At 43.2% G+C, this 27,388-nt stretch overlaps 1 protein-coding gene across 1 annotated transcript in view; it reads right to left on the bottom strand.

The window, feature by feature from the left end:
- LOC139923744 (receptor-type tyrosine-protein phosphatase gamma) overlaps positions 1–27,388 on the bottom strand; it is a 316,355-nt gene that overhangs the window by 242,242 nt on the left and 46,725 nt on the right. The window contains exon 4 of the mRNA XM_071914574.2: positions 6,364–6,425. Coding sequence (XP_071770675.2) covers positions 6,364–6,425 — 62 coding nt within the window. The remainder of the gene's footprint in view (positions 1–6,363; positions 6,426–27,388) is intronic.

Here is a 27,388-nt window from a genome sequence, read left to right as displayed (position 1 = left end):
ACGCTTTAGCAGGATTGAGATTTGAACCTGGATCGTCCAGTTCTCTTTAAAGACTAGGCCAGAAGGCAACATATTTTCTTCCTCAAACTGGTGTTGTGCTGCAAAGGAGAAAGCATAAAGCAACATGAAAACACAAATGCAGTGTATGATTTCGCCAAACACTTGTAGCTGCAATTCGGTTATTTGTGCTCATGATGAAAACCTCTTTTTGTTTAATTTAAATTTCTTGACTGGCTGAAACAATCAAATTTTAAAAGAGAAGCCTAAAATCGAGAACAGATGGCAAAGGGTTGGAACATTCAAAGCGCACGAAAAGGTCAAGACAAAATGGAGCAACTTTTCAGAAATGTGACAACTCAGACAGAGCATGTCTTGTTTTTTTTAATCAGTGTGATCACTTTTATGCTTCAGATGCACCAGGAGCAGGGAATCAGCACAAAATAGCTGCCAAATAGCTTAGATGAAACAATGATTCAAAGTATCAGTGGAAGAGTGACTTACGACCCACATGTTAAAAATGTTCTTGCTGTCCTTTAAATCCACAAGCCCTTTAGAAAAATGTGACAAACTGCAGCAAACCAAAGCTTTTGTTGCACCATCCAATTCTGACTGGGGCTCTTTCTAGTCATGTTAGGTGTCTGCGGTGCTTTTTCAACTTTTGTCAGTGTTTGTTAGGAGAAACAGAGGAAAGGACACTACAGCACTAGAGCTTTGTTGTGTATCTATCGATGAGGGATGCCAAATCACCATTTGGGATCTTTATTTTTTTTTTTACCAATGTTTCAAATTTGATGATGGTACAACAGACCTACAGACCCACACAAGTGGACAATGTGGTCCGCAGTACAACTTGAATAAAGCAATAGAAAGCTGTTTCATGAGATTATTATATGACTTTCTGTAATGCTACACAAGAAATGTCCATCTTAACAACTCTTTAAGTCATTTGAATCTTACTTTTCTAAAAAAGAAAGAAAGAAAATAAATATATAATAAATTGTTGATTTGCATTGGTAACAAGTGAATTTCTTTCACCCCATTGGCAGATTTGTTTGTTTGCAGAATAATACGATTTTAACATCCAGCACTAGATTAAAGATTTATCTAGGATTATTTGTTAATTTGAGAATTATTGGATTTGCCTGTTTATTCATTTATATAATTATGGTTCTAGTGAACTGGCTGGCTGGCTTCTGCATTCCTAACTTCCTGCATGCTTGCTATGGTTATCTGCATATTGTGAAGATGATCACAGGCCTCGCTTTACATACAGTATATATAGGCTACTATAAAATAATACAAGGAAATGATTTATAAATCCTATTGATGGAACATTTCTAAGGCTATTCAGGTTGGTCATTTTCAGTTGAAGAACAAGTCAAACCCGACTGCTATCCAAATCACATTTTCTTATTCATCTAATATTTAATATTTGATTGTTTTATTAAGAAAACATCTAGCAAGTACAGCTACATTGAAGGCTACCACAGAACTCTCACAACATGGCAGCACTCAACGAGCTGTTGTTTCTCAAAGGTACTTCATTTTGTGGATCTGAGAAAGAAAGACCAGTAGACCACTTACTACTGTCAGGCTAATAAAGGCAAGGCAAGGCAAACTTTATTTATATAGCACATTTCATACACAAGGCAAATACAATGTGCTTCACATAAAACAGAAAAAAATACATAAAATTACATTAAAAGCGAAAGAAAGAAAGATAGTGAGCAGTCACTCTCACACTGGTGACACCTCTGGTCAGCCAGTATAACTTCTCTGAGAGTGACTCCCTCAATTTTTCCTCTCAAAATGAAATCAATTTAGATGAGATCTTGAAGGATTCTACGAAGGATTCTTCTAAAGAGCCTAGAGTCTTTCCAGTGGTCTTACCCCACCCTATAGGCAGGCCCCACAGCCCCTATAGGACTTGTAAATGTTCCTTTAGAACAATACACAGATCATCTAAACAATTACAATTATAAACTTCAAGAAATCCTTCAATTCTCAATACAGGTTTGAGGATCCCGTCAGAGCGGATGAACTACTTACCAGAGTTCCTCTAGACTCCTGTTGGGATCCTGTTCGTGACGCCAATTGATGAATAATTTTGTATAAAATAGGTAAAACATAAATAAAAGAAATAAAAGAAAGAAATAAAGATAACACCTGTTACATCTACATACAGATGATTTAGCAGAAGGCCACAGAGAAAAGGAATGCTTTGAGCCTACTTTTAAAAGAGCTGACAGTGGGAGCACATCTCAGTGCTTCTGGAAGTTTATTCCAGTAATAGGGAGCATAATTAACTAAAAGCAGCTTCACCTGATTTAGTTTTCACCCTGGGAACAACTAACAGACCGGTCCCAGATGACCTCAGAGGTCTGGGTGGCTCATATCCTAGGAGCAGGTCAGAAATGTATTTTGGAGCTAAGCCATTTAGCGCTTTATAGACAAGCAGCAGAATTTTAAAATCAATTCTATGGCACACTGGAAGCCAATGCAGTGACCTAAGAACTGGTGTAATGTGTTCTGTTTTCTTAGTCTTAGTCAGAACTCTGGCAGCAGCATTCTGAATGAGCTGTTACCGCCCCAGAGTTTTTTTGGGGAGACCGGAGAGAAGACCATTGCAGTACTCTAACCTGCAGGTAATGAAAGCGTGTATCAGCTTTTCTTCATCAGGTTTTGACATAAGACCCCGCACTTTGGTTATATTTTTAAGATGATAAAAGGCTGATCTTGTAATGGTATTGATATGTTTGTTAAAATTGAGATCAGCATCCATAATAACACCAAGATAGCTTGGTCTTTACTCTTGAGAGACAGGGAGTCAAGGTGAGCCCTAGTTGTCTGCCTCTTTTCCTTAGTATCAAAGATAATTACCTCAGTTTTGTCTTTATTTAGCTGAAGAAAGTTTTGGCACATCCAGTCATTAATTTCCTCAATACACTGAATCAGAGAATCTACAGGACCAAAGTCACTTGAAGAAAGAGATAAAATTGCTTTCCCTCATGAGTAAAATGACTGTACAACATATCATCAATTTCCATCTTCATTTACCCACTTCAAGGGTGCGCACAAAAGCCTGAGAGCTCTCCACTGGTGACTGGTGCTGAATGGTAAAATGGCTTGGCAAGGAGCACGCAAATTAGGTCCGCTTCTCCTATTGATAGCGGGCCTTGACATTGTGCAGGTCTGAAAATTAATTTCCAGTCAAGTGTGTGTGTGTGTGTGTGTGTGTGAGGAGTACATGAAAGGGGGACTGGATTATTAAGGCCAATGTGGTGGTCATTTTTTGAATGTAAAATTTTTTCTATTTATTATTATTTCTTGTTTCTCAAACCTTCAGAACAGGGAAAGTGGGATATTTCATTTGTCCGGCAGCCAGGGAGGAGACGGAGCGAGGGAGAGACGATCGATTTGATCCCCGAGTCACAGCCGGCCCCATTGCAAAAAAAAAAATGGCCTCTTAAAACTATATGGGAAAGCACTTGTAATTATGTGGAATGGGAAACATATATCATGGTAAGGGTCATATAATGTATTATATGGTTTATATTGCATATCTTAACCAAGGCCTGGCCATGAAGGCTCTATAACGTTGATGTGAGCAGTAAATCCTTGAGACTTTAGCTCATCTGACTCCAACCAAAACAAAAGAACATGGGGATGGAATGCAGTTAATATAATCAAAGTGACATCCACATGATTATGTTTGATTTATTTGATTATATGACAACTGTATATCAATAATAATCATTTTAGATCAATTATTAGTGAATGACAATATAACATGGTGAAGCAATACATTTTCAGTTGTACTTAGTAATTATTATATGAGAAACATAATGTACAGTAGGCTTATGAATTAGTAATTGGTCTAATTTGCTTGAGATATTGACTTCATGCAGTTATTTTTTCCAAGTAAAATACAGTTGTAATAAGCAAAATGCTAGATTGCATTTTTTGCATTTTTGTCCTTTATGTTTTTGCCTTTTAATCTATGAAGTTGTACTTTGTCACTAGTGTTTCTGTATGTGTTTTTTTTATTATTAGGCCTATTATTATTGTTGATTAAATAAAAAAAGAGGGGAAAATATCAGTTTCTCGAGTCATTTGGCACAAATATATGTAACAAATTTGTAAGTATGGCATTTACTGCATGGAAAATAGTCCATTAGTGATATCATCCTCTGTAATACACACACACACACACACACACACACACATACACACACACGTCCTCTCCTCTGATGACTTCTCTAAAGTTCCTAAACTTCCCTCTGTCCTAATTAGCTTGTTCTAATCGCGTCCTCCAGAGGTCTGACAAACTCCAATCAGGACCTCAGCGGGCCATGGCTGTTCTGCCCCCTGCCTGATCAGAATGGCAGATTAAAACAGAGAGCGGTGCTGACAAATCAGGCGATATCTGGGGGATGGCCCTATCTCCAGAGTGAGAGAGAGGAAGAGACAGAAAGAGGCAGAAAAAGAGATAGAAAGATAAAGTCAGTCGCAACCTCTTCATGTTCTCTCACAATTAATTTGTGATGCAGAGCTCTACACCAGGATCCTGTGGCTAAAATGTATTGAGATTAAATTGATCACACATGGTTATCGGTTGTCAGATTACAACATAAACTACAAACTACAAACGATTTGGTTTAAGTTTAAGTAAAACAACTTTTCACAATGAAACTGCATTTTGAGAGCGTTTTATTTCTGTAATTTGACATTTTTTTGAGTTGAAACAGGATTTTGAGGCGGAACAGGGAACAAGGAGGGATCATTTAAAAGTGGCTGGCAGTATAAACCAACGGGCTATCTGTTGGGGAAAGAAAGGCATTTTTTTATTTTGATGGGAGGGATGGAAGGGGCAGGAAATCTGTGCTGATTATTATTGGGTAAAATTTTCATGTAGAGCTATTGGTAAGTAAAAGTAAGTCTTTTGATATAAAAATACAAGAAAATAGAAATGTTTTTTGCCATTTATATGGCATGGAAAATCGAAAAGTCATCTTTCATTTCAGTGTGACTTTAAGATTAGGCAACTAAGACAATTTGGGTAAGGTTTGGGTTAGGTTCTGGTCATGGTTAAATAAGAAAAACTTGATGTTGTTTCTTCCTTTCCTGGTGGGGAAACGTATTTCTCTCACATTTCGTACACAGAGCACATTACTTGCATTTTAAGACAGCGTGCCTATCACAATAAATTTTTGTGAGACCAGGCTGAGGTGGACTCAAAGCACGCTCAACCATCTCTGTGATTTGGAGCAGAACACACACACAAACACAGAGAGAGAGAGAGAGAGAGAGAGAGGGAAAGAGGGAGGGAGAGAGAGAGAGAGAGAGAGACAGAGAGAGAGAGAGAGAGAGAGAGGCAGTGTAAGCTGCCAACCAAAGGCCAAAGTCACCCCCCCTCCTCTTTCCAACAAGCGTACTAGCTTAAGCCCTACGCTGGGTGGCTCTTGCAATGAGCCAAAATGTCCACCAGCAATTTCAGCTTCCCTCACTCTATTGTTTTCTTCCTCTTGCCTGGATCCTGCCCACCGTTACATCAGCATCTTATGTAAGAGCTGCGATCAAACGTGTGCGGGGGGACAGCAGGAGAGCATCGGTAGATCTTAACATCAATAGCGGGAACGCTAAGTAAAACTGTCACCGGCTCTGTTTTTTACCCAGAAGGTCCCGGGCTCTCTGCGCAGCAACGGGCGCCAATTAGGGTTAGACGAGTGAGCGGAAATATTGAAATAAATAAACTAAAAGATCATTTGTTGCCCGGGGCTTGCGTCGGTTGCATAGTGAAAGATTAATGCCGCCCCTCTGCAAATGACGGCTCAGAGGGACGGCGGAAGTGGCTTTTTTCTCTTCTGAAGCACTGGTAAAATAAAAAAAAAGAGCCCGGAGAGGCCTCCAGGCCAAAAGAGCAGCTAGGAGAGATGAGGAGGATGGGTAGAGAGAGAGAGGCAGAGAGAGAGAGAGAGAGAGAGAGAGAGAGAGACAGAGAAAGAGACAGAGAGAGGGGGGTGAGAGAGGAAGACAGAGAGAGAGAGTGATGGGAAGGAAGGCAAACATACTGCATTGACAGTGGAACATAACTGCCTTCACTCTTAAACACACACACAGCACGCTCTAAATCTTACCACACACACACACACGTTTGTTTTACTATGCTTGTGAAGACCTTCCATAGACTACGTTCATTCTCTAACACCTAATCTTTACCCTAACCCAAAGTCTGTAAATCTAAAGTAAGCCCATGAACAAGTGAGGACTGGCCAAAATGTCCTCACACTGAAGGTCAAAGCATCAAACTGGTTCTCGCAAGGATAGAGGCACAAGAACACACACACATACACACAAACACACCTGAGTAGGCCCAGTAGGTCTCCTCGGTGGCGGCTCTCCGGAGTCGTGTCCCGGCCGTTGCCCTGCGAAGGCCCTGGAAAGGGGCTGGAGACTCGGCTTGGCTTCCTGTCAGCGCTGCGTGGGATAAAAACACAGGGACAGGCCGGTTACCAAAAAACAGCAGCAGAGCTTCAGTCGCACGCTGCAGTCCTGCCTGGATACCTGCTGGGCTAGATGACAGCCGACTGTGTCCTTAGCTGACTTATCGTGCAATCTGCCTCATATTAGCATTCACAATAGGGAAAAGGTCAACTACAAAGAACAGCAACAAAGCTTTGGAACTTGAAAGTCTTGAAAACAGACTAGGTTCCTAGGGATGTGCGATAGGGACAAAATATCATATCAGAATATTGTTCATATTGGGCAGCACGGTGGCTTAGTGGTTAGCACTGTGGCCTCACAGCAAGATGGACCCAGATTCGATTTACGGTCCTCTTTGCTTGGGCTTCTTCGTGCAGTCAGGTGGATTGGAGATTGTCCATAGGAACGAATGGTATTATCTGTTTCTGAATCCGAATGGACTCTATTTGGATGATGTTTGTACGTAGTCTGACGTTGACTGAAGTGCTCAGCATGAATACGCGGGTTCGCAAGGGCGCAGGGCTGCCAGATTTCGGGAAGTCTGGAGGGTAGCGGACTTTCTGGGAGTTCGGCATGGGACAACCCTAAACCCTCCTGTTGGATTGTAGGCTGCTAGAATATATCAGGATGTCCTTGATCTCTCCGTGAAGGAAAATGGTGACAAACTTCTAAGTTGCGGTGATGTAAGATGGTTACATCGCCCGCCCCTACCAGGTCCCCTTTGTCCACTGGAACCTATTCTTTATCATAGGCCAAAACTGATCCTAAGTCAATGCTTTAACTCTTGAGATGTACTATGAATAGTTAAAACTAGCATGCCAATGCCATTGCTAGAAAGATTTGTGGCTCAGAAATAAACATAATTCTGCAGTCATACTGTTGTCATTGAACTTTTATTTATTATCGTATCATAGTTGTATTGAATCGTGAACCCCATATTGCGTATCGAATCATATCGTGAGATAAGCATATCGTCCCATCCCTAGTATTTAAATAAATAAGGAATTGCTATAAGCTTTTGTAGGAGGCACCTTAGGGTTCCAACCCTTTAAGCACATAAATTCCCCTCTCACAGTCAGGAATATTACAGCATATGAACACATCTAAAGGATGTCTTTTCAAATTCTTCATGCATTCCATTTGGGTAAAAATCCAAAAGGCCTCTCTTGGTTCTCTATGGAAATTGAAATCACCTCCTCTTGGGCCAAGAGAGCCCTTCTCAGTGCCTATAAAAGAAAAGGCAGACCTAGGATGCTGAGCTTCTTTAAAGTGGCAACCGGAGACACTGGGGAGGATGTGTGTGGGTTTACTTGTGATGTCCTGAAGGTAAAGTCTGCTGTGAATATAGAAAGAGTGAAAAGTCTCTGGGACAGGGAATTATCTGTGTCAATAAGTGATAATGAAGGGGATGATATCTGGACATATGCCAAATCAATAACTACATGTTATCATACCAAAGCAACTCAAATCCACCTTTAGCAACTCTTCCTCCTCTTTATGCCTAAGTGCAAAATGGAGATATGTACCCTTACTCATTGCTTCTGGTCCTGTGATAAATTGCAGAAGTACTGGACTAAGATCATTCATGTAATTGGGAAAATCTTGGAGGTTGATATAGATTTAGATCCTCTAGGTCCTTGATTTCGGGGCTCCCCAGTGGAAACCTCATCACGTAACATAAGGTTATAAAATATTCTTACCTTTGCAGCAAGGAAGAACATTTTATTACAATAGATCACTGACAACATCCCAACTGTCAGGTTGGCATCATTGGAATATCTTACTTGTATACTGTATTCCAAGGTAGACCAATTCTACATCAATTCCATCGAGCCTGATCTGTCGACTGTGTTATTCACGGGTTCCCCTTCAAATTAGTCACATCTACAACACTGGAATGTCTGTGCTTGGGACGGTGGGGTGCAGTTTTGGGTGTTTGGCATGATGAATCAAGCGTATCTTAGGTTGTTCATTTGAAACCGTATTCAAATAGATTGCCGTCCCAGTCTGGCGCGCTCTTTGTAATGCGGGCAAACCTTTTGGCGCTTTGCTTGAGGTGACCGTCTTACAGATTGCCATTGGAGGGGGGTACAGTGTAGAGTCTCTGATCAACACACTGCAGACTGGTCACTGAGGCAGAGAGCAGTGTACTCACTGGGGGGGAGGGGGGGGGGCTGTGTGTGTGTATGTGTGTGTGTGTCCCTCTTCTCCATTGTCAGATGTGATCAGCGGTGGCCGCCTCTTGCCAGGATGCAAGCTGTTGTTGGTTTTCAGTAGAGACTGTCCCACACACCTCGCCAACTCTCACCTCAGACCGCCATAAATACACTTTGGCAGCAGTGGGGGAGGGGGGGGGGGGGGCACTGCCATTTCACATCACATCTGACCCCAAAGTGACCACCTGTGATTATGGGGGTGTGGGGAGGTGTGTGTGTGTGTGTGTGTGTGTGTGTGGCGGATGGCAGAGCTACCTTCTATCTTGTATATATCGGAGCGTCTTGGTGACCAAACCGTCTCCGCAAGGACAGAAGGCCACCAGAAAACGTCAATCAAGCCGTAATGGAAACCTAAAGTCCTCTTTTGCAAGGCATTGTGGGAGTTTAAAGGCTCAGGGTGAACAATGGGTGAGTCTTTGTTTCAATGACAGACAACCCCTCCCCCACCCCCACCCTTCTCCTCTCTTCCCCTTCTCCTCTCGTTTTAATTCTTGGGGATGTAAGCGTGGCTCATGTCTGTGAATGCCAATGGGAGGCAGCTCTATGGCTTTTCTATGAATTACATTATTGATTCCCAATACTGCTCAGAACAGAAAATGTAATTATGCACAGACCCCGCCCTAACCCCTTCGTCGTCCACGCCAAGCCCATCTTCTTCCCTTCCCTCTTTCTCTCTTGTCTTTCACTCGGCGGCTTTCATCAATTTGCCTTTCGCTCCCCGCCTTCAGTAAACCCTCAATCCCCCCCCACCCCACCCCGACCTCTCTCTCTCAGCCTCTGAGTGTGTCCTTCATTCAATCACGTCGTGACGGCCGGCGGCTTTCCCAAATTGCTTTGCAACATGTCTGCATGCAACCCCCACCACCACCTCCTTCGCCACCCCCCCTCCCCCACCACCACCTCTTTCGCCACCCCCCCTCCAACCCCTCTCTCCGTCTTCTCCTCCCCTGTTTTCATTCCCCCCATAAACCCTCAGGAGTTAACCCCCGCGGCCGCGGCCGTTCAGACGTGTCTGGCCATTTAGCAGACTTTATTTATCCAGAGCTGATGCCCCATTAAGGTGCGTGGACAGCCGAAGCGGACCCGACTGAATCTATCTCGGGCAACTCTCCTATAGGGGCTCCTATATGGGAATAACAATGTTTAAGTCGGTGACAGCGAAAGAGAAGGGGGTCGGGGGGTGGGGAGCGGGATTGAAACAGAGGTGAAGGACAGGGAAAGAGAGGAGGAAGGAGAGGAATGACAGATTAGGCTGGAAGGAGGAGAAGGAGGAGAAGGAGGATATCTGTAGTAAGATGGGGGGAAAGAAGAGAGATGGGCTTAAGGGGAAGAGCAGACAAAAAGAGGAATATGGAGTGAAGGGAGAGCATAAAGAGGAGAGGAATTAAGCACCGTCGATAAAATTACACTCCTCTCCTAGCAACAGTTACCGGGTCACTGACGGACAGCCCGCTGCATGGCAACCACTCAGTGGTAGAGGATGGGAGGAGGAGGAGGAGGAGAGATGAACAGAGGCCCACTGTTGGGCAGTGGAGCAAGAATAGGGAGAGAGAGGGAGGGAGGAAAGGAAAAGAGGCTTCAGTGGTGTCAAGGGGAAAACGATCACGATAAATAGAATGTTCTTGAAGATATATGAGTATTTACATTATAGGCATTTATATTCTGAGCTTTTCTTACGAGTGTAACAGTAGAATAGGCATTCATTCCTAGATTACCAACATAACAAGCAACCAAAATCGATGCGATACAACCACGATACGATGTGATAAATAATAGTTCAATGACAGCAAAGTATGACTGTGCAGAATTCTGTTTATTTCTGAGCCACAAATCTTTCTAGCAATGGCATTGGCTTGCTCGAATGTAAACAACAATTTAGAAATGTCATACAAAGTGCAAATAATATAATTTGGATGGAGAGCTTGTGAAATTGTGATGGTCAAGCCGTCTCATTTGTGATTACTACAGCAGAATAACATGGAGCTAATATTGCATTTCATTTTTCTGACCCACGATACGTATCGTCACATTTTTGTATCGTGATATATTGAATTTCAATATATCGTCCCATTCCTACCAGACTGTCTAAATGCCCTTATAATGAAACCATCATGTGAGAGTGTGTGGTATGTCCAGTCCAGTTGTAGTAAGCCGACATAGGAGTGGTATTTTTGGCAGTCATGTGATTTTGTATTACACAATACTGCAGATGTACTGTAGATGTGAGAAAAAAAGCAGTATGAACTACTTTTTTAAGTAACTTCAGTTAACAAAAACTGGATTTGTCTGGAGGGGAGCTTCGCTAGTTCAACTTCTTCCACTGTGAAGTAACTGGGAGCTTGTCAAACTAGACTTTTCAAAGTCGCGTCCCCTAACGCCGAGGTTAGGGCGATGGAGGAAAAGTTCTCCGGATCTGCAAATGGCGCACACTGGAGTGATGGGGATAGTCAGGCAGGCCCAGGGAAGAGACTCAACTGGCCTTCATACAGACCTCTGCACCCCTCTCTCATCCCTCTCCCCTCCTCTGCTGCATCCACCCCTCCTCTCCTCCACTACCGGGCCTCCTCCCTAGACTCTGTCAGAGCTCATCTGCATCACCACACAGCAGAGAGAGAGAGAGAGAGAGAGAGAGAGAGAGAGAGAGAGAGAGAGAGAGAGAGAGAGAGAGAGAGAGAGAATGCAAGAACTATACATATAGAAAAACTGATGGCCATTGTGCAAAGAAAGGTCTGGGGTGTTGAAAACACAGCAATACCAGATGCTTCATTAACAAGGTAGCTCACACACACACACACACACACACACCACACAGAGGCTCATTGAGCTTTGCAGTCGTGTTACAGCACATGGGCCGCTCTCCTGGGTTTAATATGCACAAACACACACATGCATGCATGAGTCTTTCCAACATGTTTTCCAACCTTGTGTTTTATTCTGTTGCACACTGTATTGCCTCACTTTGTTTTGTCATTGATTGTTGATTGGTTAGATCTACTTTGGCTCGTTCTCTGTAAAGTCCTTTGAGACCTGCTGTTGCGATAAAGGGCTATATAAATAGACTTGACTTGATTTGACACACACACACACACATGCACACAACATTTGTCTTCATCAGACAGTATTAAAATCCGCTTTCTTCTGCATACCACTGAGCTCTGGACAGGCTGTGGGGTTATTGGTCCCACTGAGTCCCACTATGAAGTCCGGGAGCTACTGGTCAGACCCGGCATTAATGTATTCTAACACAATAGAGTTTTCTCATTGCGCATTAAAGGGAAATGCCCTTATGAAGGCAGAGAAAAAGAGAGAGGTTACGCTTTTTTTTTTTTCGGGCCACCTCTGCACACAGAAAAAAAAGGAATGCAATCAGCTTTTACAGCCGGGAAGCTGGCGGAGGCTGTAGCACAAAAATGGTGAAAGTACAAACACAATTGGCACAAACAATTGGCATCATATCACTGTGGCATTATGGAGGGAATAGAATAGAATAGAATAGAATAGAATAGAATAATAGAATAGAATAGAATAGAATAGAATAGAATATAAGCTGTAGAAGCAAGCTTATTGAGTGGTCAGTTTCGGTTTGTTTGCCAGTTCAAAGCGGAAATTTGTGTGAGGAAATTGAAGGCGTAACACTCTCCGCTCCCTCAAAAACTAATGTTTCTATGTTTGGGGTCAATTTGACCCCATTCAACAATTAACGTCTCTAAAAATATGATTAACATTATTTTTCCAGCTTGATATTTCATGACTTTTCCTGATTTCATGTTGTTTGGGGTCATTTTGACCTCAAGCACAAAAGCCTTATAAAACCAGAGAAAATATAAAAGTTTTACACATATTTTCTTTCTCTTTGGTTTGACTGATACTGAGGGAACTTTTGCATGCAATTTGTTGATCTTTAAAAAAATGTCCCATGCTTTAGGGCCATAACATAAGATTTGAAGATCTGAATTTCTGCCAATGAGGTCCTGTCTCAGCTCTTTGAAAGATTATTTTGGAGACTAATTTACTTCTATTTTTTCTATTATTGACTAAATGCTATGTGTTACTTGCTGATGTTCTGAAGTGTAAACTTGGGTAATTACAATAATTTTTGGTAGGTTTAAATTTCTGGGGTCAATTTGAGCCAAAAACATAAAAGGCATTTGTTAATTTTAACATAATAGGAGAATAGTCCTTTGGATAAAATTCTTGCCCAGTGCAGCTGGAAGTGGTCAGTTTTGGTGGATGGATTGTTGTTAGTCACTGACATACACAGCACGCACACACACACACACACACACACACACACACACACACACACACGCTCAACACCACATACCAAATGCAGCAGGCATGTACTCCAAGGTAACTCCCATTTTCTCTCGCACTCTCCCTCAGTGCCAGGAGTCAATAAAGCTTAAAGGACCGGGGGACTTTGGCTCGCCTGGCCTTCTGTGTCCAAACACACTGCCACCCGCACAAAAGTTCCTCTTGAGAAGAAAAATAGACAACACTGGTTCCTGTCATCCATCACAGGGGGGGCCATTTAAGGAAATTGCAGAGTGTTTGCTCAAGCCTTAATTAAAATGCACAGCCCATCACTGTGTTCCTGTACTTAACCTTGGCTCCCCCACTTCTCACTTTCTCTCTCTTCACTTGATTTCAGGAGCGCGCAACATCGGGGGCGTTCAAATGCACAGGAGCATACACACACACAAATGTGCACATAACTCACACACACACACACACACACAAACACATACACTGTACGCCAGGGCCGGCCAAGTCAGTCCTTTACTCTGGCGATTCACTTCATTAGCATTCTTTACATCTCCCTCCAATACCTCTTACTGCTGAAGGACATCCACCGAACACACACACACACACACACACACACACACACACACACACACACGCCAAAACCTTGCAAAGCTAGCCTTAAATCCATGCAGACCCCCCCACCCTCAACCCCTCCAGGCGTAGAGAGGCTCTCTGGGTGGAGGTGAGGTGGTTTAGTGTAGCAGCTGTCGCGTTACAGCAGGGCTGGCAGGGCCGTAATGGTCCTCCTGCGGCCTGCTGGTGGCTGACCAAATGCCCTGGCACTGGAAACGGGGGGGCAGGAGGAGGGGGGGGAGGGGGGTGCTGAGGGACACAGATAAAGGGCTGGGGGTGAGGGGATCGAGGTGAGGGAAGGGACAAGGGAGATTGGGTTGAAGTGAAGGAGACAGAGAAGGGGGTTTAGGGTTATGGAGTAATGGGGGGGAGGGGGCTAAGGAGATCCGGGTAAAGAGAAAGGGGGGGAGGAGAGGATGTGGGGGGGGTGTGTGGTGGTTGGGGGTAGCGGAAGTGGACCGGGCAGGCTTTTGTGGATGGCTGGACGTCGATCAGAGCAGAGGAGAGAGAGAGAGAGAGAGAGAGAGAGAGAGAGAGAGAGAGAGAGAGAGAAATCGGCCCCTCGCAGAGGAGTCGGCCCCAGCGTGAGCTCATGAGTTTTTCTGGAGCCTCAGCCAAGGGCAGCGAAAGACAGTAATAGAGAGACAGAGAGCGAGCGAGAGTGCATTAACAGCCATCCTGTTAATGTACTCTCCCGTTGTCCTGCCCCAATGGAAGCTGTCACCCGTTCCCCACTGCCATAGCAATACATGACATCGTACCTCAACCCACCAACCCACACCACCTTCTTTTTTTTTATTTTAAAGCATACACCGCTGTGATAGCAATATGCGATTGACCAAAAAAACACTTCTCAACTTGGCATGGCAAGTCTGATAAACTACTGAGTGTGTCTCACTGACTCTTGCTATTTCCAAATCCTCAAATCATGTCGGTGAACAGTGATTGCGAGTTTTTACCCGTCTTTATTCCCCTTTCTGTACGCTGACTATGTTCCACTGAGTGCCACTAAAAAGCCTTCTAGCTCTAGTTTGTGACTCAGATGACAGCCTGATGGAGTATAGCCCGGGCCTGCTGAACTTTACCCAGAAGGCACCAGTCTTCCCATAAGTATTCAGAGCAGAGGACTGTGGGTGATCTTTAGTAATGTTCCACCTGATTGGTGTAGGATGGCAGGGGTGATTTGTGGGCATCGCCTTCCCACATAAAGAGGAAAAAAAAAAGAATTCTCTACCCGTCTCTAGCATTTACCAAGGATGAGGGGTACGAAAAGAGAAATGAGACGCACTCTTCTTTATCTCTTTCCTTCTTTTTTCTAAGTAGGCTTGAAGGTCACTGCGTATGAAACAATCCATAACAGATGTCGCTTTGCAGAATCGGAGAGGAGACAAAAGGCATCTGGTGCACGCTCTCTCGCTCTCTCTGAAATGGGCCCTTTCTCTTAATAACTCATGGTCCTCTCATGTGACATTTCAATATTCACAGATACATCCTCGTCCTGCGGGCGTTTCATTGTGCAGCGAGACGCCGCGCAAAATGTCAGTGCATTTGGCGCACTGGCATGTTGTCCGGGCTGTACCCTCATGCTCATGTGGCCCGTAGCGCTGCATTGCCCTCTTTCTTTCCTGATGCACCATGTGGCCTTCGCATGTACGCCTCTACTCTTCGGTCTTGGACAGGTGTCTCTATTTCAAAAAGCTCTCAACAGAGCCATTCAGGCGCATAAAAGCCGCATAAAGTAACGCACAGTGGGCCGCGCTCAAGAAACTGACAATATGGGGGATGCTCTACAAAGCTCGGGCTTTCAGAACCATGAATGTGCTCTATTAGGAATAGTGGTTGTGTTTTTCCTTGCTCCTGCGGTTAAGTGGCTGCTTTAATTAGGCAAACATTATCGTGCAGTCATTCAGTAGACACTGTTAAGTCAAACAACTCAGTTAAGCCTTACACTGAGTACAAATGTGACTTAATTGGAAGTTAAAAGTCTAACCGTCACGTTTTCCGATCTAATCGTGCCTTTGAAAGGGCAATCCGCTAGAAGCACCCTATACTTCTATTTGTAATGACTTTTGCTTGATCTAGGGGGTGATTTGGCCTGTTTGTTCTTGGTCGCAGCTCTGCAGCAGATTGTATAGCACAGCAGTGTAACATGCGAGTGTATATGTGTGCGTTTGACTACAAATGATGCTTGTATGCAGTAATGAGGCGGGCCCATCCCACCTCCGTGACACACTACTGAATATAACGACATGAGGGGAGTAACGACGGCTGCCGGGGGGGAGCAAGCAGCAAAGAGGAAGCCGAGGAATGAGAAAAGAAGTAACAAATGATTAGATACAAGAAGCAAACAAGAAAGAAACGAGTCGGTTAAGCGAAAGCAACCGGATCAATGCGCTAAAAGGGAACTAGATTGAATCAAATAGTAAGATGGGCTGCGCAAGAGGAGAGAGAGAGCAAGGGATTGAAATAGCGAGAGAAAGGAAAGGAGGGACACCACTTCTTTATACCCATGTGGGTGGGGTGGGGGGGGGGCTACTGAACAAAGAGCTGTAGATCAAACCCCACACACTCACGTTACTGCGTCCTTGCGTCATCCAGCATGGTGAGCGGATTAACACCTATTGCGTCAAGCCGAGACGCCTTCCGCCCGGCAATTATCACCCGCTTAATTGAGGAGTAGGACCGAATATGAAATTAAGCGGCTTACATCTCTCCGTTGAACAAAAGGAACTGTCGGGACGGGGGGGGGGAATAGATGGGCGTCATGTTCCATTATTAGGGTAAATAAAAAACGACAAAATGGTACAAAGAACAGAACCTCCTTCCGAGCGTCCAAATTGACGGGGTGATTAAACGTCGAAAGGCAAAAACCTACGCAAAATTGCGCCTCGAGCTTCGAGGAGAGATTAAAGAAGCGAAGGGCGCAATCAGATAGAAAGAGAAGAAAAAAGAGAGAGAGGGATCGAGAAGGAAAATCAAATGCATACTTGAGTTGGTGTCTGACTCGGAGATAAGGAAGGCCAAGCAGATGAGTGATTGTGAATCGATAGCCTCTGGGCACGCTGCTCTCCTCTCCCTCGCCAAAGAGTTAACCTTAAGGGTCAGTGCTGATTCAATACGCCTCCGTTACCAATATGCCTTTGAGCCTGGAGGCACACAAAACCCTTCATTAACAACACAGGATTACTGAATCATCGCTTCTAGCCTCCACATTATGCGTGTGTGGGGGGGTTCCCGTAACCCCCCCACACACACCTGGATTTCTTGATCTCTGACCCTTCCCATGATGCCTTTCCACTGCTGAGAGACTTTGGAGATTTATGAGTGTAAGAGAGAGTGAGAAGAAAAAGGAGAAAGAGAGAGAGGTGGATCCAGCACAGTTCGACCAATATGGATTTTTGAAGGCCAAACGGAATGCCGATATTTTTGAACGGAAGCTGGCGAGAACTGATATTACCTGCCAATATTCAATATCTTTAAAGGTGCTACATGTAGTATTCATTAATATGTCATGGTCAAATAAATGGTGCTACCTTGGTATCATCACAGTAAACTAGGGATGGAATTTCGATATATATCGAAATTCAATATATCGCAATACAAAAAATGTGACAATATGTATTGCGATATTAGTTATTCTGCTGTAGTAATCACAAATGAGATGGCTTACCAATCACAATTTCTTTGAAATATTGAAATATTATTAGAACTTTGTAATGACATTTTTAGATTGTTGTTTACATTCTAGCAAGCCAATGCCATTGCTAGAAAAATTTGGGCTCAGAAATAAACATAATTCTGCACAATTGAACTTTTATTTATTACATCGTATCGTGGTTGTCTTGAATCGTGAACCCCATATTGCGTATTGAATCGTATTGTGAGATAAGCATATCGCCTCATCCCTACTGTAAACAAATAAGACCATGGTGTAGATGATTGGTATAGCCTCTATGTGGTTTGGTGGGGGTGGGAGTGGTGGGAGTGGAGGGAACAGGGAGGAACCTCCATCCTGTCAGAGTTGGGCGACATTGACTGGCCCGATATCTGATTTTTAATAAACGACCACTATCGGCCCGATATATTGGCAAACTCGTACATCCGTCAAACCCCAACACTCTCTATTTTTTTCTCTCACTGCTTGCCCTGGTATTGGAAGTGGGACAAGTGCCAGCAGGTGTGATGCCTCATCGATACCGAACCTCTGTCTCTCCGTCTCGTCCCACCATCTGTTTTCTTTGTCCTCGCTGTCCTTGTTTCCCCTCCTCTGTTTGCGTCTCGCCTCCCGCCCTCCTGCTACCTTGACCCTGCCTCACCCTGGCAAACATGGCCGCGGTGGAAGGGGAAGGCGGAAGAAATGGAGATCTGAGCGACTCGGGGGGTGCACGCCTCCTGACAAGATTAAGACACCTGAATGGATAAGGTGCAGCACGCCGCTGCTGCCGGGGCTCTAAAAGGTGCATCTGAAATTGCCTCGGCGGTGCTGATAAACAGAGTTTTTTGGCAGGCGGCGAGGGGTTGCGGGGCATAATCTCTCAGCGATGGGGATGCGCTGGAGTGCTGGACAGCGAGAAATTCGATTAACGCCTCCTCCGGGGTCTTCCTCTTCCCTCCACACACACACAACCCCCCACCCCCTCCCCCTCCACTCCCACCCCCACCCCCACCGTAGAGGGTTGGATCCAGCTCTGGATACGGACCCCGTCACCCGCTACTGGCTAATGACAAAGCCAGTGTTCCCTAGCTGGAAAACCATCTGCTGGCGACAAGGCTTTTAAAGCAAACACCATGCCGGCAAAGATGGCTGGCTGGATGGCTGGATGCTGTGGGTATATGTTTGTGTGTGTTTGTGTGTGTGTGTGTGTGTTCACATGTTCCCATATGTATGCTTTTAACCCCCTTTACACCTGGCATCAACATGCGTCCTGGGTGATCCGGATTGTAATGGGATAGCGCAAAAAACCCCACATAAAGTCCAAGTGTAAATGCAACCGAGAGGCATTGAAGATCCAATCATCAGGTGGTCAGAGTCACATTTTGCGCACATTAACAACAAAGCGTAAATGCAGTGGGCCTCATTCACGAAACGTGCGTACGATCAGATTGGACTTACAAATGTTTCCACGAACATTTCGGCATTCATCGTTTTTTTTCTTACCTGAATTTGTTAGTTTGGAATGTGTGTTTGGAAACATGCGTGAGCTTCATGAATCCCACATTGGTTTATCGTAGGCATGTTTCTTAATAACAAAAGTAAGAAAAATTTAAGAAAAGTTTCGTGAATGAGGCCCAGCGAGTCTCCAATCCACATGTAGGAGCTATGTGAACGGAAATAAACTTTCGTGCACGAATCCATCTCGAAAACAAATCAAACAGGCAGCAGGGCAGCTCAGATAGTAACATACTGGCTAAAAATGGACACTGGGGGATGGGGACCAAGCGAGACGAGGCGTTTACTGTCAGTGTTAAAAGTCGTAAATATAACCAGAGGGAGAGATGTATGTGGGAAAGAGAAATCAGATTTGAATGTGTGTACAGGAGACGCTTTTTAACGCCAGGTTTGAGTGTAATCCAGCTACATCAGGTCTAGACACAGGCACATGCTGCAGGTGGAGAGTTTAATGAGAGCATTACATGATGTCCTAATGAATCTTTGAGCTAAAAGAGTTGGGGCAGCAGTAGGCTTAGAGGTTGGGGCCAGAAGGTCGCTGGTTTGAACTCCCAGACCGACTAGAGGCCAACAGTGGAAGACTGTGGTTGGACTGGGCAGTTCCCAGTGTGAATGTGAGTAACTGTGTGTGTGTGGAGCAATGCTATGCTGAAAAAGAATGTGCACGCTCAGCAAAAGCCATCGCTGCATAAAAATGGTTGCATGGCTTCTCCTAAAAAACATTAAAAGGGACTTCATTTTGGTATGCTGTATGAATAGAAACCTCACACACACACACACACTCACACATACACATACACGCACACACACACACACACACACACACACACACACACACGTGCAAGCGAACATGCACTTATCCACAGTAATTACTTAGGGAACATTAATCATCAGTTACAGGGTGTAAGTGGCCTCACCACAAATAGAAACCACTTATTTAGCTTGAAAATCTTGGAGGAAAAAAATAATGGCAATACCAGTAGAAGGACTTATAGCGGCTCTGTAATGATTTCGCGTGGTATTCTGACCAAAGCTAATTCTTATTAATATACATGTAAAAACTCCAGTGATCTTCTGGACCTTGCAACCTTGTGATTGGGAAAAGCTGTTTCCGTCTAAATGCAGAAACTAGAAACTAGTTTCATATGGTTAATGAGAAGATTACGACATGAGATTTTAAATTGCTAGACCCTGTGCTACTCGTTAAACTCGTTAAGAATAAGAATAAACTTTAGTTATATATCACATCATTACACATTTATATATTTATATAGCACTTTAAAAGCTTTACAAAGTGCAAGAATGGAAATATATGAGGAGAAAAAATATGAAAAATAAGCAACACATTCACAAGTGGTCAAAAATATAAAAAAGTAGAATCAAAAAAATAAAAATGAAATACATTAAAATAAGATAAAGGTAAGAAACAACACAGTAGGTCATACCAATGTTTTGTGCCGATATTCAAAATCTTTAAATCTGACCATTTTCTTGGCCAAACATTTAAAAAAGAAAATGTCAAGTATCTGTTTCCTCCAGAATTGTATCTTTTCCACAGGAAAAGCCACAGTGGAAAAGCCTCTGAAACAGTATTTAGACCACAATGGGACACTAAAACTCTCCATTGAAACCCAGGATAAAGGTAAAAAATAATAATACATATTCATGCATACTTCTGTCTAATCTCAGAATCAATTCAGGTTAAGGGCTTTCCATAGACAACCAGTGTAGTATTGATCAATTCTACAATAAGTATGTAATCAATCAAACTGCATCATATCCATCATATCAGAGGTGGACCACACTGACTGGCCGATTTTTAATAGAAGTCCAATATTGGCAAACCCATTTCAGTCTAAGCTTAGAAGAAACACATGGTCACCCATCTGTATGACATCATCCTCATGCGATGATCTTCTCAGAATCAAAACATGAACCCAGTTGAGGCTTTTCTGAAAGACATTGCAAACACCTCAAAAACATCCAAAGATGACTATATGACGTGAGAAAACACCCCATCCCTGCACCTCAAGTAAGGCGCTGTAGCATGAAAAACAAATTTGTCTCTCTCTCTCTCTCTTTTTTTGCCTTTTTCTCCCCGGTGGTGCGCTCCGCCGCGACGACACGGCTCTTGGACAAGTCGGCGGCCCTCACAGCCAGACTGACTGGCGGAAACACATAAATATTCTGTCAATTAGACGTTTAGTGTTAACCTGCTCCCAGCAATTTGCGATAAGGTGTGGGAGTGGTGAGGTGAATCCAGCTAATAAATGACTAGAGCCGCTGGAGCCACTCCTTGGAACGACAGATAAAAAAAAAAAGCTACCTGGCAAATGTATTTCTCTTGGGAGCAGCCCAATCTAATTATGGAGGGAGATGAGGGGTGGAGGTGGCAAGGAAAAGGGCTCGGGAGGTGGGACAGTGTGTGTGTGTGTGTGTGTGTGAGCCACCACTGGCAACCCTACAAAGCCAACGCCATGTTTTTTGACACATGGGTCCAATATCTAAAACGAAAAACTTAGAAGAAAGTGCCAAGACTATATGATTTTTTATACTATTTATATCTGATGCCCCTCTGAATGCAATTGTGATGCATTTTGAAAACAAAAGAAAGTTTAAAAAAAAAACATCTTTGAGATGCCTGAGGTACATTTTCAGATCCAGTGGAATTTTAAAGCAGCAATAATTCAGCACTACCAAGTATCTCAATAATGGAGGAAGACAATCCATCAGCAGGAGCTATTTACTCCAATCAAGACACACGAAGCAGAGCATCGGACGTCAAAAATGGCGCGCGGCGTCCTGTACAGTCAAGCTATCATGGGCACAAGTGAGCACATAGGTGGATAGTAGGTGTGTGACTACGGGTGGATTTAACTCAATTTTGAATATAACGCTTCTGAAACAATTCTGCCTCGAAGGCATCATTATTCGCTGAAGTCTAGACAGGTAGCTCCCCGGAATGACAAAGAGTGGCTTTACTGAATTCAGGTAATGGATAAAAACGGTCGTTTAAAAAAGGAGTTGAGATCAAAGCCGCCTCGCCTGTCACGATGTGAGCGACTGGAGTTTGGTGTTTCCAGTTTGATAGAACTGTTTTGTCAGTGATGAAATCCCACCTATCACCAGGCCCACCATGTGAGTGGTTTTCTGTGTCTGAGTGTGCATGTAATTCTGTCTGACAGAATCAAACACACACACCATCTCTCTCTTGCTCACACACACACAGCAGTGAGGAAACAGATTAGAGAGAGAAATATCCTCATACACCAGGTCTGGCGTGATGGAAGGACTGATGGAGGCTTAGCTTCCACAGTCGCCACAGCGATCACGCGATAAAAAACACCCAAAGTGGAGAAAAAAGGTGAGAGAAGTCGACCAGGAAAAAAAAGAATCAATTAGGGTTCTTTGGTTAGTCTTATGAATCTACATAGAGACTCCAAGAACCCTATGATTGGTTAAAAGACAAACAAACTGGTAAATCAGAATAATTAACCTAGTGTGGTTTTTAAAAAGTTATCTTACTCCTGCTGGGAAGTCAATTCAACTACATTTCTACAGCGCCTTAAGCACAAAGTGCCTCACACAAGGTTAAAAGAAGCTAGAAAAAGAAACATTCTAAAGACAAAAAAAGACCAAGCAATTTCAAAAACAAGAGGCACTTGAGCTGCCTAATGTCCTGCCATAATCACCACGATACATTAAACAGAACCAGTTATGCTAATTAAGTCATTAATGAAGCTAATGAATACATTAATTAGCAAATATTTCCATGTCAACAATACTTGTCTTCACATAACACATAGGTGGTGTTAATATGAACTCTGTATCTTAAAGCACTAAGGAGTTATGGTAGTTTCAACAAAATCAGTTGCTCCTCATTCATATGCAAATGTATGCAGCAAGGTGCTCCACAATCTAATTGGATCTTCTACTGTATAGGGGGAACCTGTGGTTTGAGTATGAAGTTTCTATCATGCGTGTAGAGGAAAAAGTGATCTTCAATTGAATCACAGCACCATACTACCATACTAGTATTGTATGGTACTGTGAAGAGGGCTTGTGCCATAGCAGAATAGGCTTGGATTTCCCACGATATCGAATACCCCCCACCCATCCTGGCCATTTACAAAGTACAGCTTTTAAACGTAGAAACCTATAATCTACTAGTGATAGGATAATAAAAAACAAAAATAATCATACTGGAAGTGAAAAATTTGTCTTTTTAATTCAAGCGGATTCCCACAATCAGCCCATTTTTCTGGAAATAGCAGAAATGAGCAAATTACACCAACGCCATTGTTTCCTCCAGTGCTTGAATAGTGAGATCAAATTTGTAGGCTGTTAATAATAATTATTATAGCCTAGAAATTTGATAATAAAATACCTCCCCCAAAAAAACCTGGGGAAAAAAAACGGAAAAAAAGGCCCCGATATATGATAATATCGTATATCACAATATTTTAGCGGGGCAGTATCGCGATATTCAATTTTAGATTTTTTTATTGTATCATTTTATTGTCTGTGAAGCAGATTGAGCTGCATCCTATGCATGAAAAACGCTATACAAATAAAGTTTATTATTATTATTATAGCAGAACCCTAGTTTTGCGTTAACCTGGCATATTGACTCCCTGAGGCTATTCGGCCCTGACTACATGCAGTGCCGGTTGCTTTATCCCGATCGTCGCTCTGTTTTTCAGCCGATGCACCCAAGATAAACCTGCACTTTTACTACAAGGGGCAGATGAAGTCTCTTTGCCGCTATTTTCTGTCTGCCTGCGCTTGGACAGGCTCAGCAAAGCGACACACTAGACGAACACACTATTTCACCCAATCTGAAACGCAAAACACTCTCATCCTCCACTCGCCTCGAATCACCGGGAACTTGCTTATTCAATTTTGTACTCAATAACAGTTTTTTGCATGAAGGAGAGGAGAAATCAGTTTGCGGGCTGCTTCTCTTCAACAAGGTTTCAGAATGGCGCGTTGCTGTCGTCAGATGAAGACCTTGTATCTCCAAAATATCACCTTTTCAGGAACTAAGGAGAAACAGCCTTGTTTTAATGCATGTTGTAGTTTATCTATGGTTTCATAAACCCCAAATTTGTGGAATTTTCTCAACCCATAGAGGAGCATGCAATCCTTCAATGGAAGTTAAAACAGGAAAATCACCAAAATTGGAGGTATGAGGTTTTCACCCAGCGGCGATGCTATGCTTAAGCTAAAAAAAAAGACTTCAACCATTTGCATAAAGTTTGATATTGATAAAGCCTGATATTTGATATGGCCAAAGGCTGTGACGAGGGCCAAATTTTTTTTTTGATGGGTTCACTTCACTTCATTTGAATACCATTGGGCTCACCTCTATTTTCAATCTTCATTTGGCTATATATATGCATCTAAATCGCTCACGCCCCACCATCAAGCAGCCGCCATATCTCAATCTCTCCCTCCCTCCCTATCCGCGGTGCATGGAGAAAGGAGAGTGACGTCTTATTTCTGATTGGGTCGGATTGACAGGGGGCCATATTTCACCTCACCCACCCCCCCCACCCCTCCCCCTCCTCCTCCTCCTCCACCTCCGCTTCCCTCCCTCCTCCTCGAGAGTCGCCGTTAAAGGAGAGATAAAAACGGGGGAGATGATGAATTTACTGGAGAAGCGCTTTGTCCCCTATTCTGTTCCCATCACCGTTGACTGAACACGGGACAGGATGATAGATGTCCGACCCCTCCTCCACCCCACTAACCCCCCCACCACCCTACCATCCCACCAGCCCCCCCCCCCCCCCCCCCCCGCTTAATGGCGCATTCCAATAAACCTACATTCAATCTACACATTACTGGTACAGCTCCCCACTTATTGACCCGGGCGGTTATTACTTTCTAATGGAGTCGGTGCCGATCTGAAAGTTAAATTTGAGATGGAATCAATAGGCACAGGATGAATGACTTGGCGAGTAAATTATATACTTAACCTCGGCGGCTCGTCCCTTTGACAAAAAAAAAAAAAAAAGACGAAGAAGAAGAAGACGAGCAAAAGAAACGATTTGAGACAAATACATCTCCGATGAGAGGCGTTAACCCGGGCGAGCTGGTTTTATTTTTCCCACCGGACGGCGGGATATGAGGGCTTATCTCTCCGTTATGACAGCGGAGGCAGAGGGCGATTCCTCTCCCGTCGAAACATGTAATCAAACTCTGTTTTGTCGCGAGCATTGCCGGGGCAAATGTAAATAGTCATTAGCAACAGCCGGGGGAGAGAAAGGTCAATATTGGCCTGTATAAAGGCAGAAATATTCAAAACGTCTTTAGCATAAGGGCATTCATATAATTTGCCACCAAAACCTTTTTAAAACTGGACTACTACTTCTGACTGATGACTGACAAGATATTATTACTTGGTCAATATGATACATTATTAGACGTAGAGACTGACAAGATGTTATTATTCGCTCAATGTGATAAATTATTAGGTGAAGGGACTGACAAGATGTTATTATTTGGTCAATGTGACAAATTATTACATGCAGGTCACCAAACTATCATCTTAAAGGGAACATTCGACTTGATTGTTCACTCTACGAACCAGTAGTCCCTTAAAATAACCTTACATTTACATTAATCCACCAAAATCTCCTTGAAATTAATTAAGGGAGTTATTAATGGAGGAGACCCCATCAACATCAATTACTTTCTAATTTAATGTAAAATTCAGGGAGACGGGAACTTCCCATTAATAACTCATTAATAACCTTGTAAACCATGCACAAAAGGCATGAAAAATCCTTTATTTTCTAGTGTCTCCACGCATCAACCCATGAGTAAATCCCTTAAAAACCCATGATACTAACCTTACTTTTTTAAAGCTATGTTATTTTTAATGGATAATTAATGTGTATGTAATGAGAATTGAAAGACATTTCAGGGATAAAATTAAGGGGTTTGGTTTCGTAGCGTCATCTGATGTGATTTTTTTTAGATTTGGCTTCAAAATAAATTTCTGGCAATTTTTCCTTGACCTTTGCTCTCCATTATAATGATAAAAACTGCAACATCAAATGTGGGCTCAGGATAAGATATAGCGATTGCCACACCAGGGCTTTCAGAAAGCCACATTTAAATCTTTTAAAGACCTGTTTAATGCTGCCTGGAGTTGAGTTTAAGACCAATTTAAAAAGCATAATAAAGAAACGGAACTGGCAAAAGCAGCTTGTTTCTGACTGAACGTAGCTAATGAAAGCGGTGAAACTATAAACGGGGAGAATAAGAAAAAGGACACCAGGAAATGAGTTGTTTAGGGACATGATGTCCAACATGTTTGTCATATTGTATTAACCTTCTTCTGTATCCTGTTCACATTCTGTCAATAACACTAATATCCTATAAAACCTGACAAAATGAAGACCTCTAATAATACTTTTTATAGCAATATTCCACTTAGTTTTAACATGGGGGTTATTCGGCACTTGACCGCCAAAAAAAAATTAATGAGCCACGAAAATAGCCTGAAAACTGACATTTAACATGTTGGTGAACAGATTCAACAACAGATCCTGCTGCTGTGATTTTCACTTGACTGTGGGTCCAACGCTTTAGAACATAATTTCGCCAAATAGCATTTTTATTGGTAGAAGAGAACATAGCGGAGGGATACCATTTAGGAGAGACAGTTCCTGTTATGGAGATTGGATCTACTTTTATTTTTAAATACTAATTTTGGTGTAAACGAAGAATAGAAATGCAAAATGACGAAGGACCCAAGATTGCTTTGTTGTCTTAAAAGCAGGATCTGTTGTTGAATCTGTTCACCAACGTGTTAAATGTCAGTTTTCAGTCTATTTTCAGGCCTCATTCAAATAAATGGGAAGAAATCTGAACGCTACAAACTGGTCCAGCTGCATCTGATGTTGGTGATTAGTTTATATTCTGGTTTTCATGGCGGTCAAGTGCCGAATAACCCCATGTTAAAACTAAGTGGAATATTGCTTTAAGGCCTCCTATAATTGAAGACTTTTTCCGACTTTTTATGGACCCGTGGATACAGACTTTTTCGAACTTGAGGCAGTCTGTTTTTATCTTCACATCCTCACTTATCTCTATCTCTCTCTCTCTCTCTCTCTCTCTCTGTCTCTGTTCACCAGGGCACCAGGGACGTCCAATTTACAGACTACCCCCCCCCCTCCCATCCAACAACATCTATCCCTCCGCCAAATCCCTCTATGTCTTCATCCTCCCATCCTCCGTCCTCCCTTTCCCCACCTGCCTCGCTGAGAAAATGACTCACAAAGCCGAGTCGGGACTGCAAGGGTGGGGTCTGCCCTCATGGGGGCCCTTGTATCCGTCGTGTCAATTAGGGCTGAGTGCTCTGTCTCGTACCCCAACACTCCCCCCAACCCCCCAACACACACACACACACACACACACACACACACACACTCCCGAAGAAGAGTCTGGCTCGGTGCAGCAGGGAATGACTGAGAAAGTAGAAATGGAAAGGGAAAGGAGCGTTTTCCAATGCGGGCGAGAGAGAAAGCGAGAACTGAAGAGAGAGAGAGAGGGATGGAACAGGAGAAGGAGGGGAGATGGAAATAGAGAGAGAGAGAGGCTGTGGTGAGACTGCCAAGTAAATCAACTCCCA

The sequence above is a fragment of the Centroberyx gerrardi genome, chromosome 5, assembly GCF_048128805.1.
Source record: "Centroberyx gerrardi isolate f3 chromosome 5, fCenGer3.hap1.cur.20231027, whole genome shotgun sequence".
In the NCBI taxonomy this organism is placed as follows: domain Eukaryota; kingdom Metazoa; phylum Chordata; class Actinopteri; order Beryciformes; family Berycidae; genus Centroberyx; species Centroberyx gerrardi.
The sequence above is the reverse complement of the archived record's forward strand: the minus strand, read 5'-3'. Positions and strand labels throughout refer to the sequence as shown.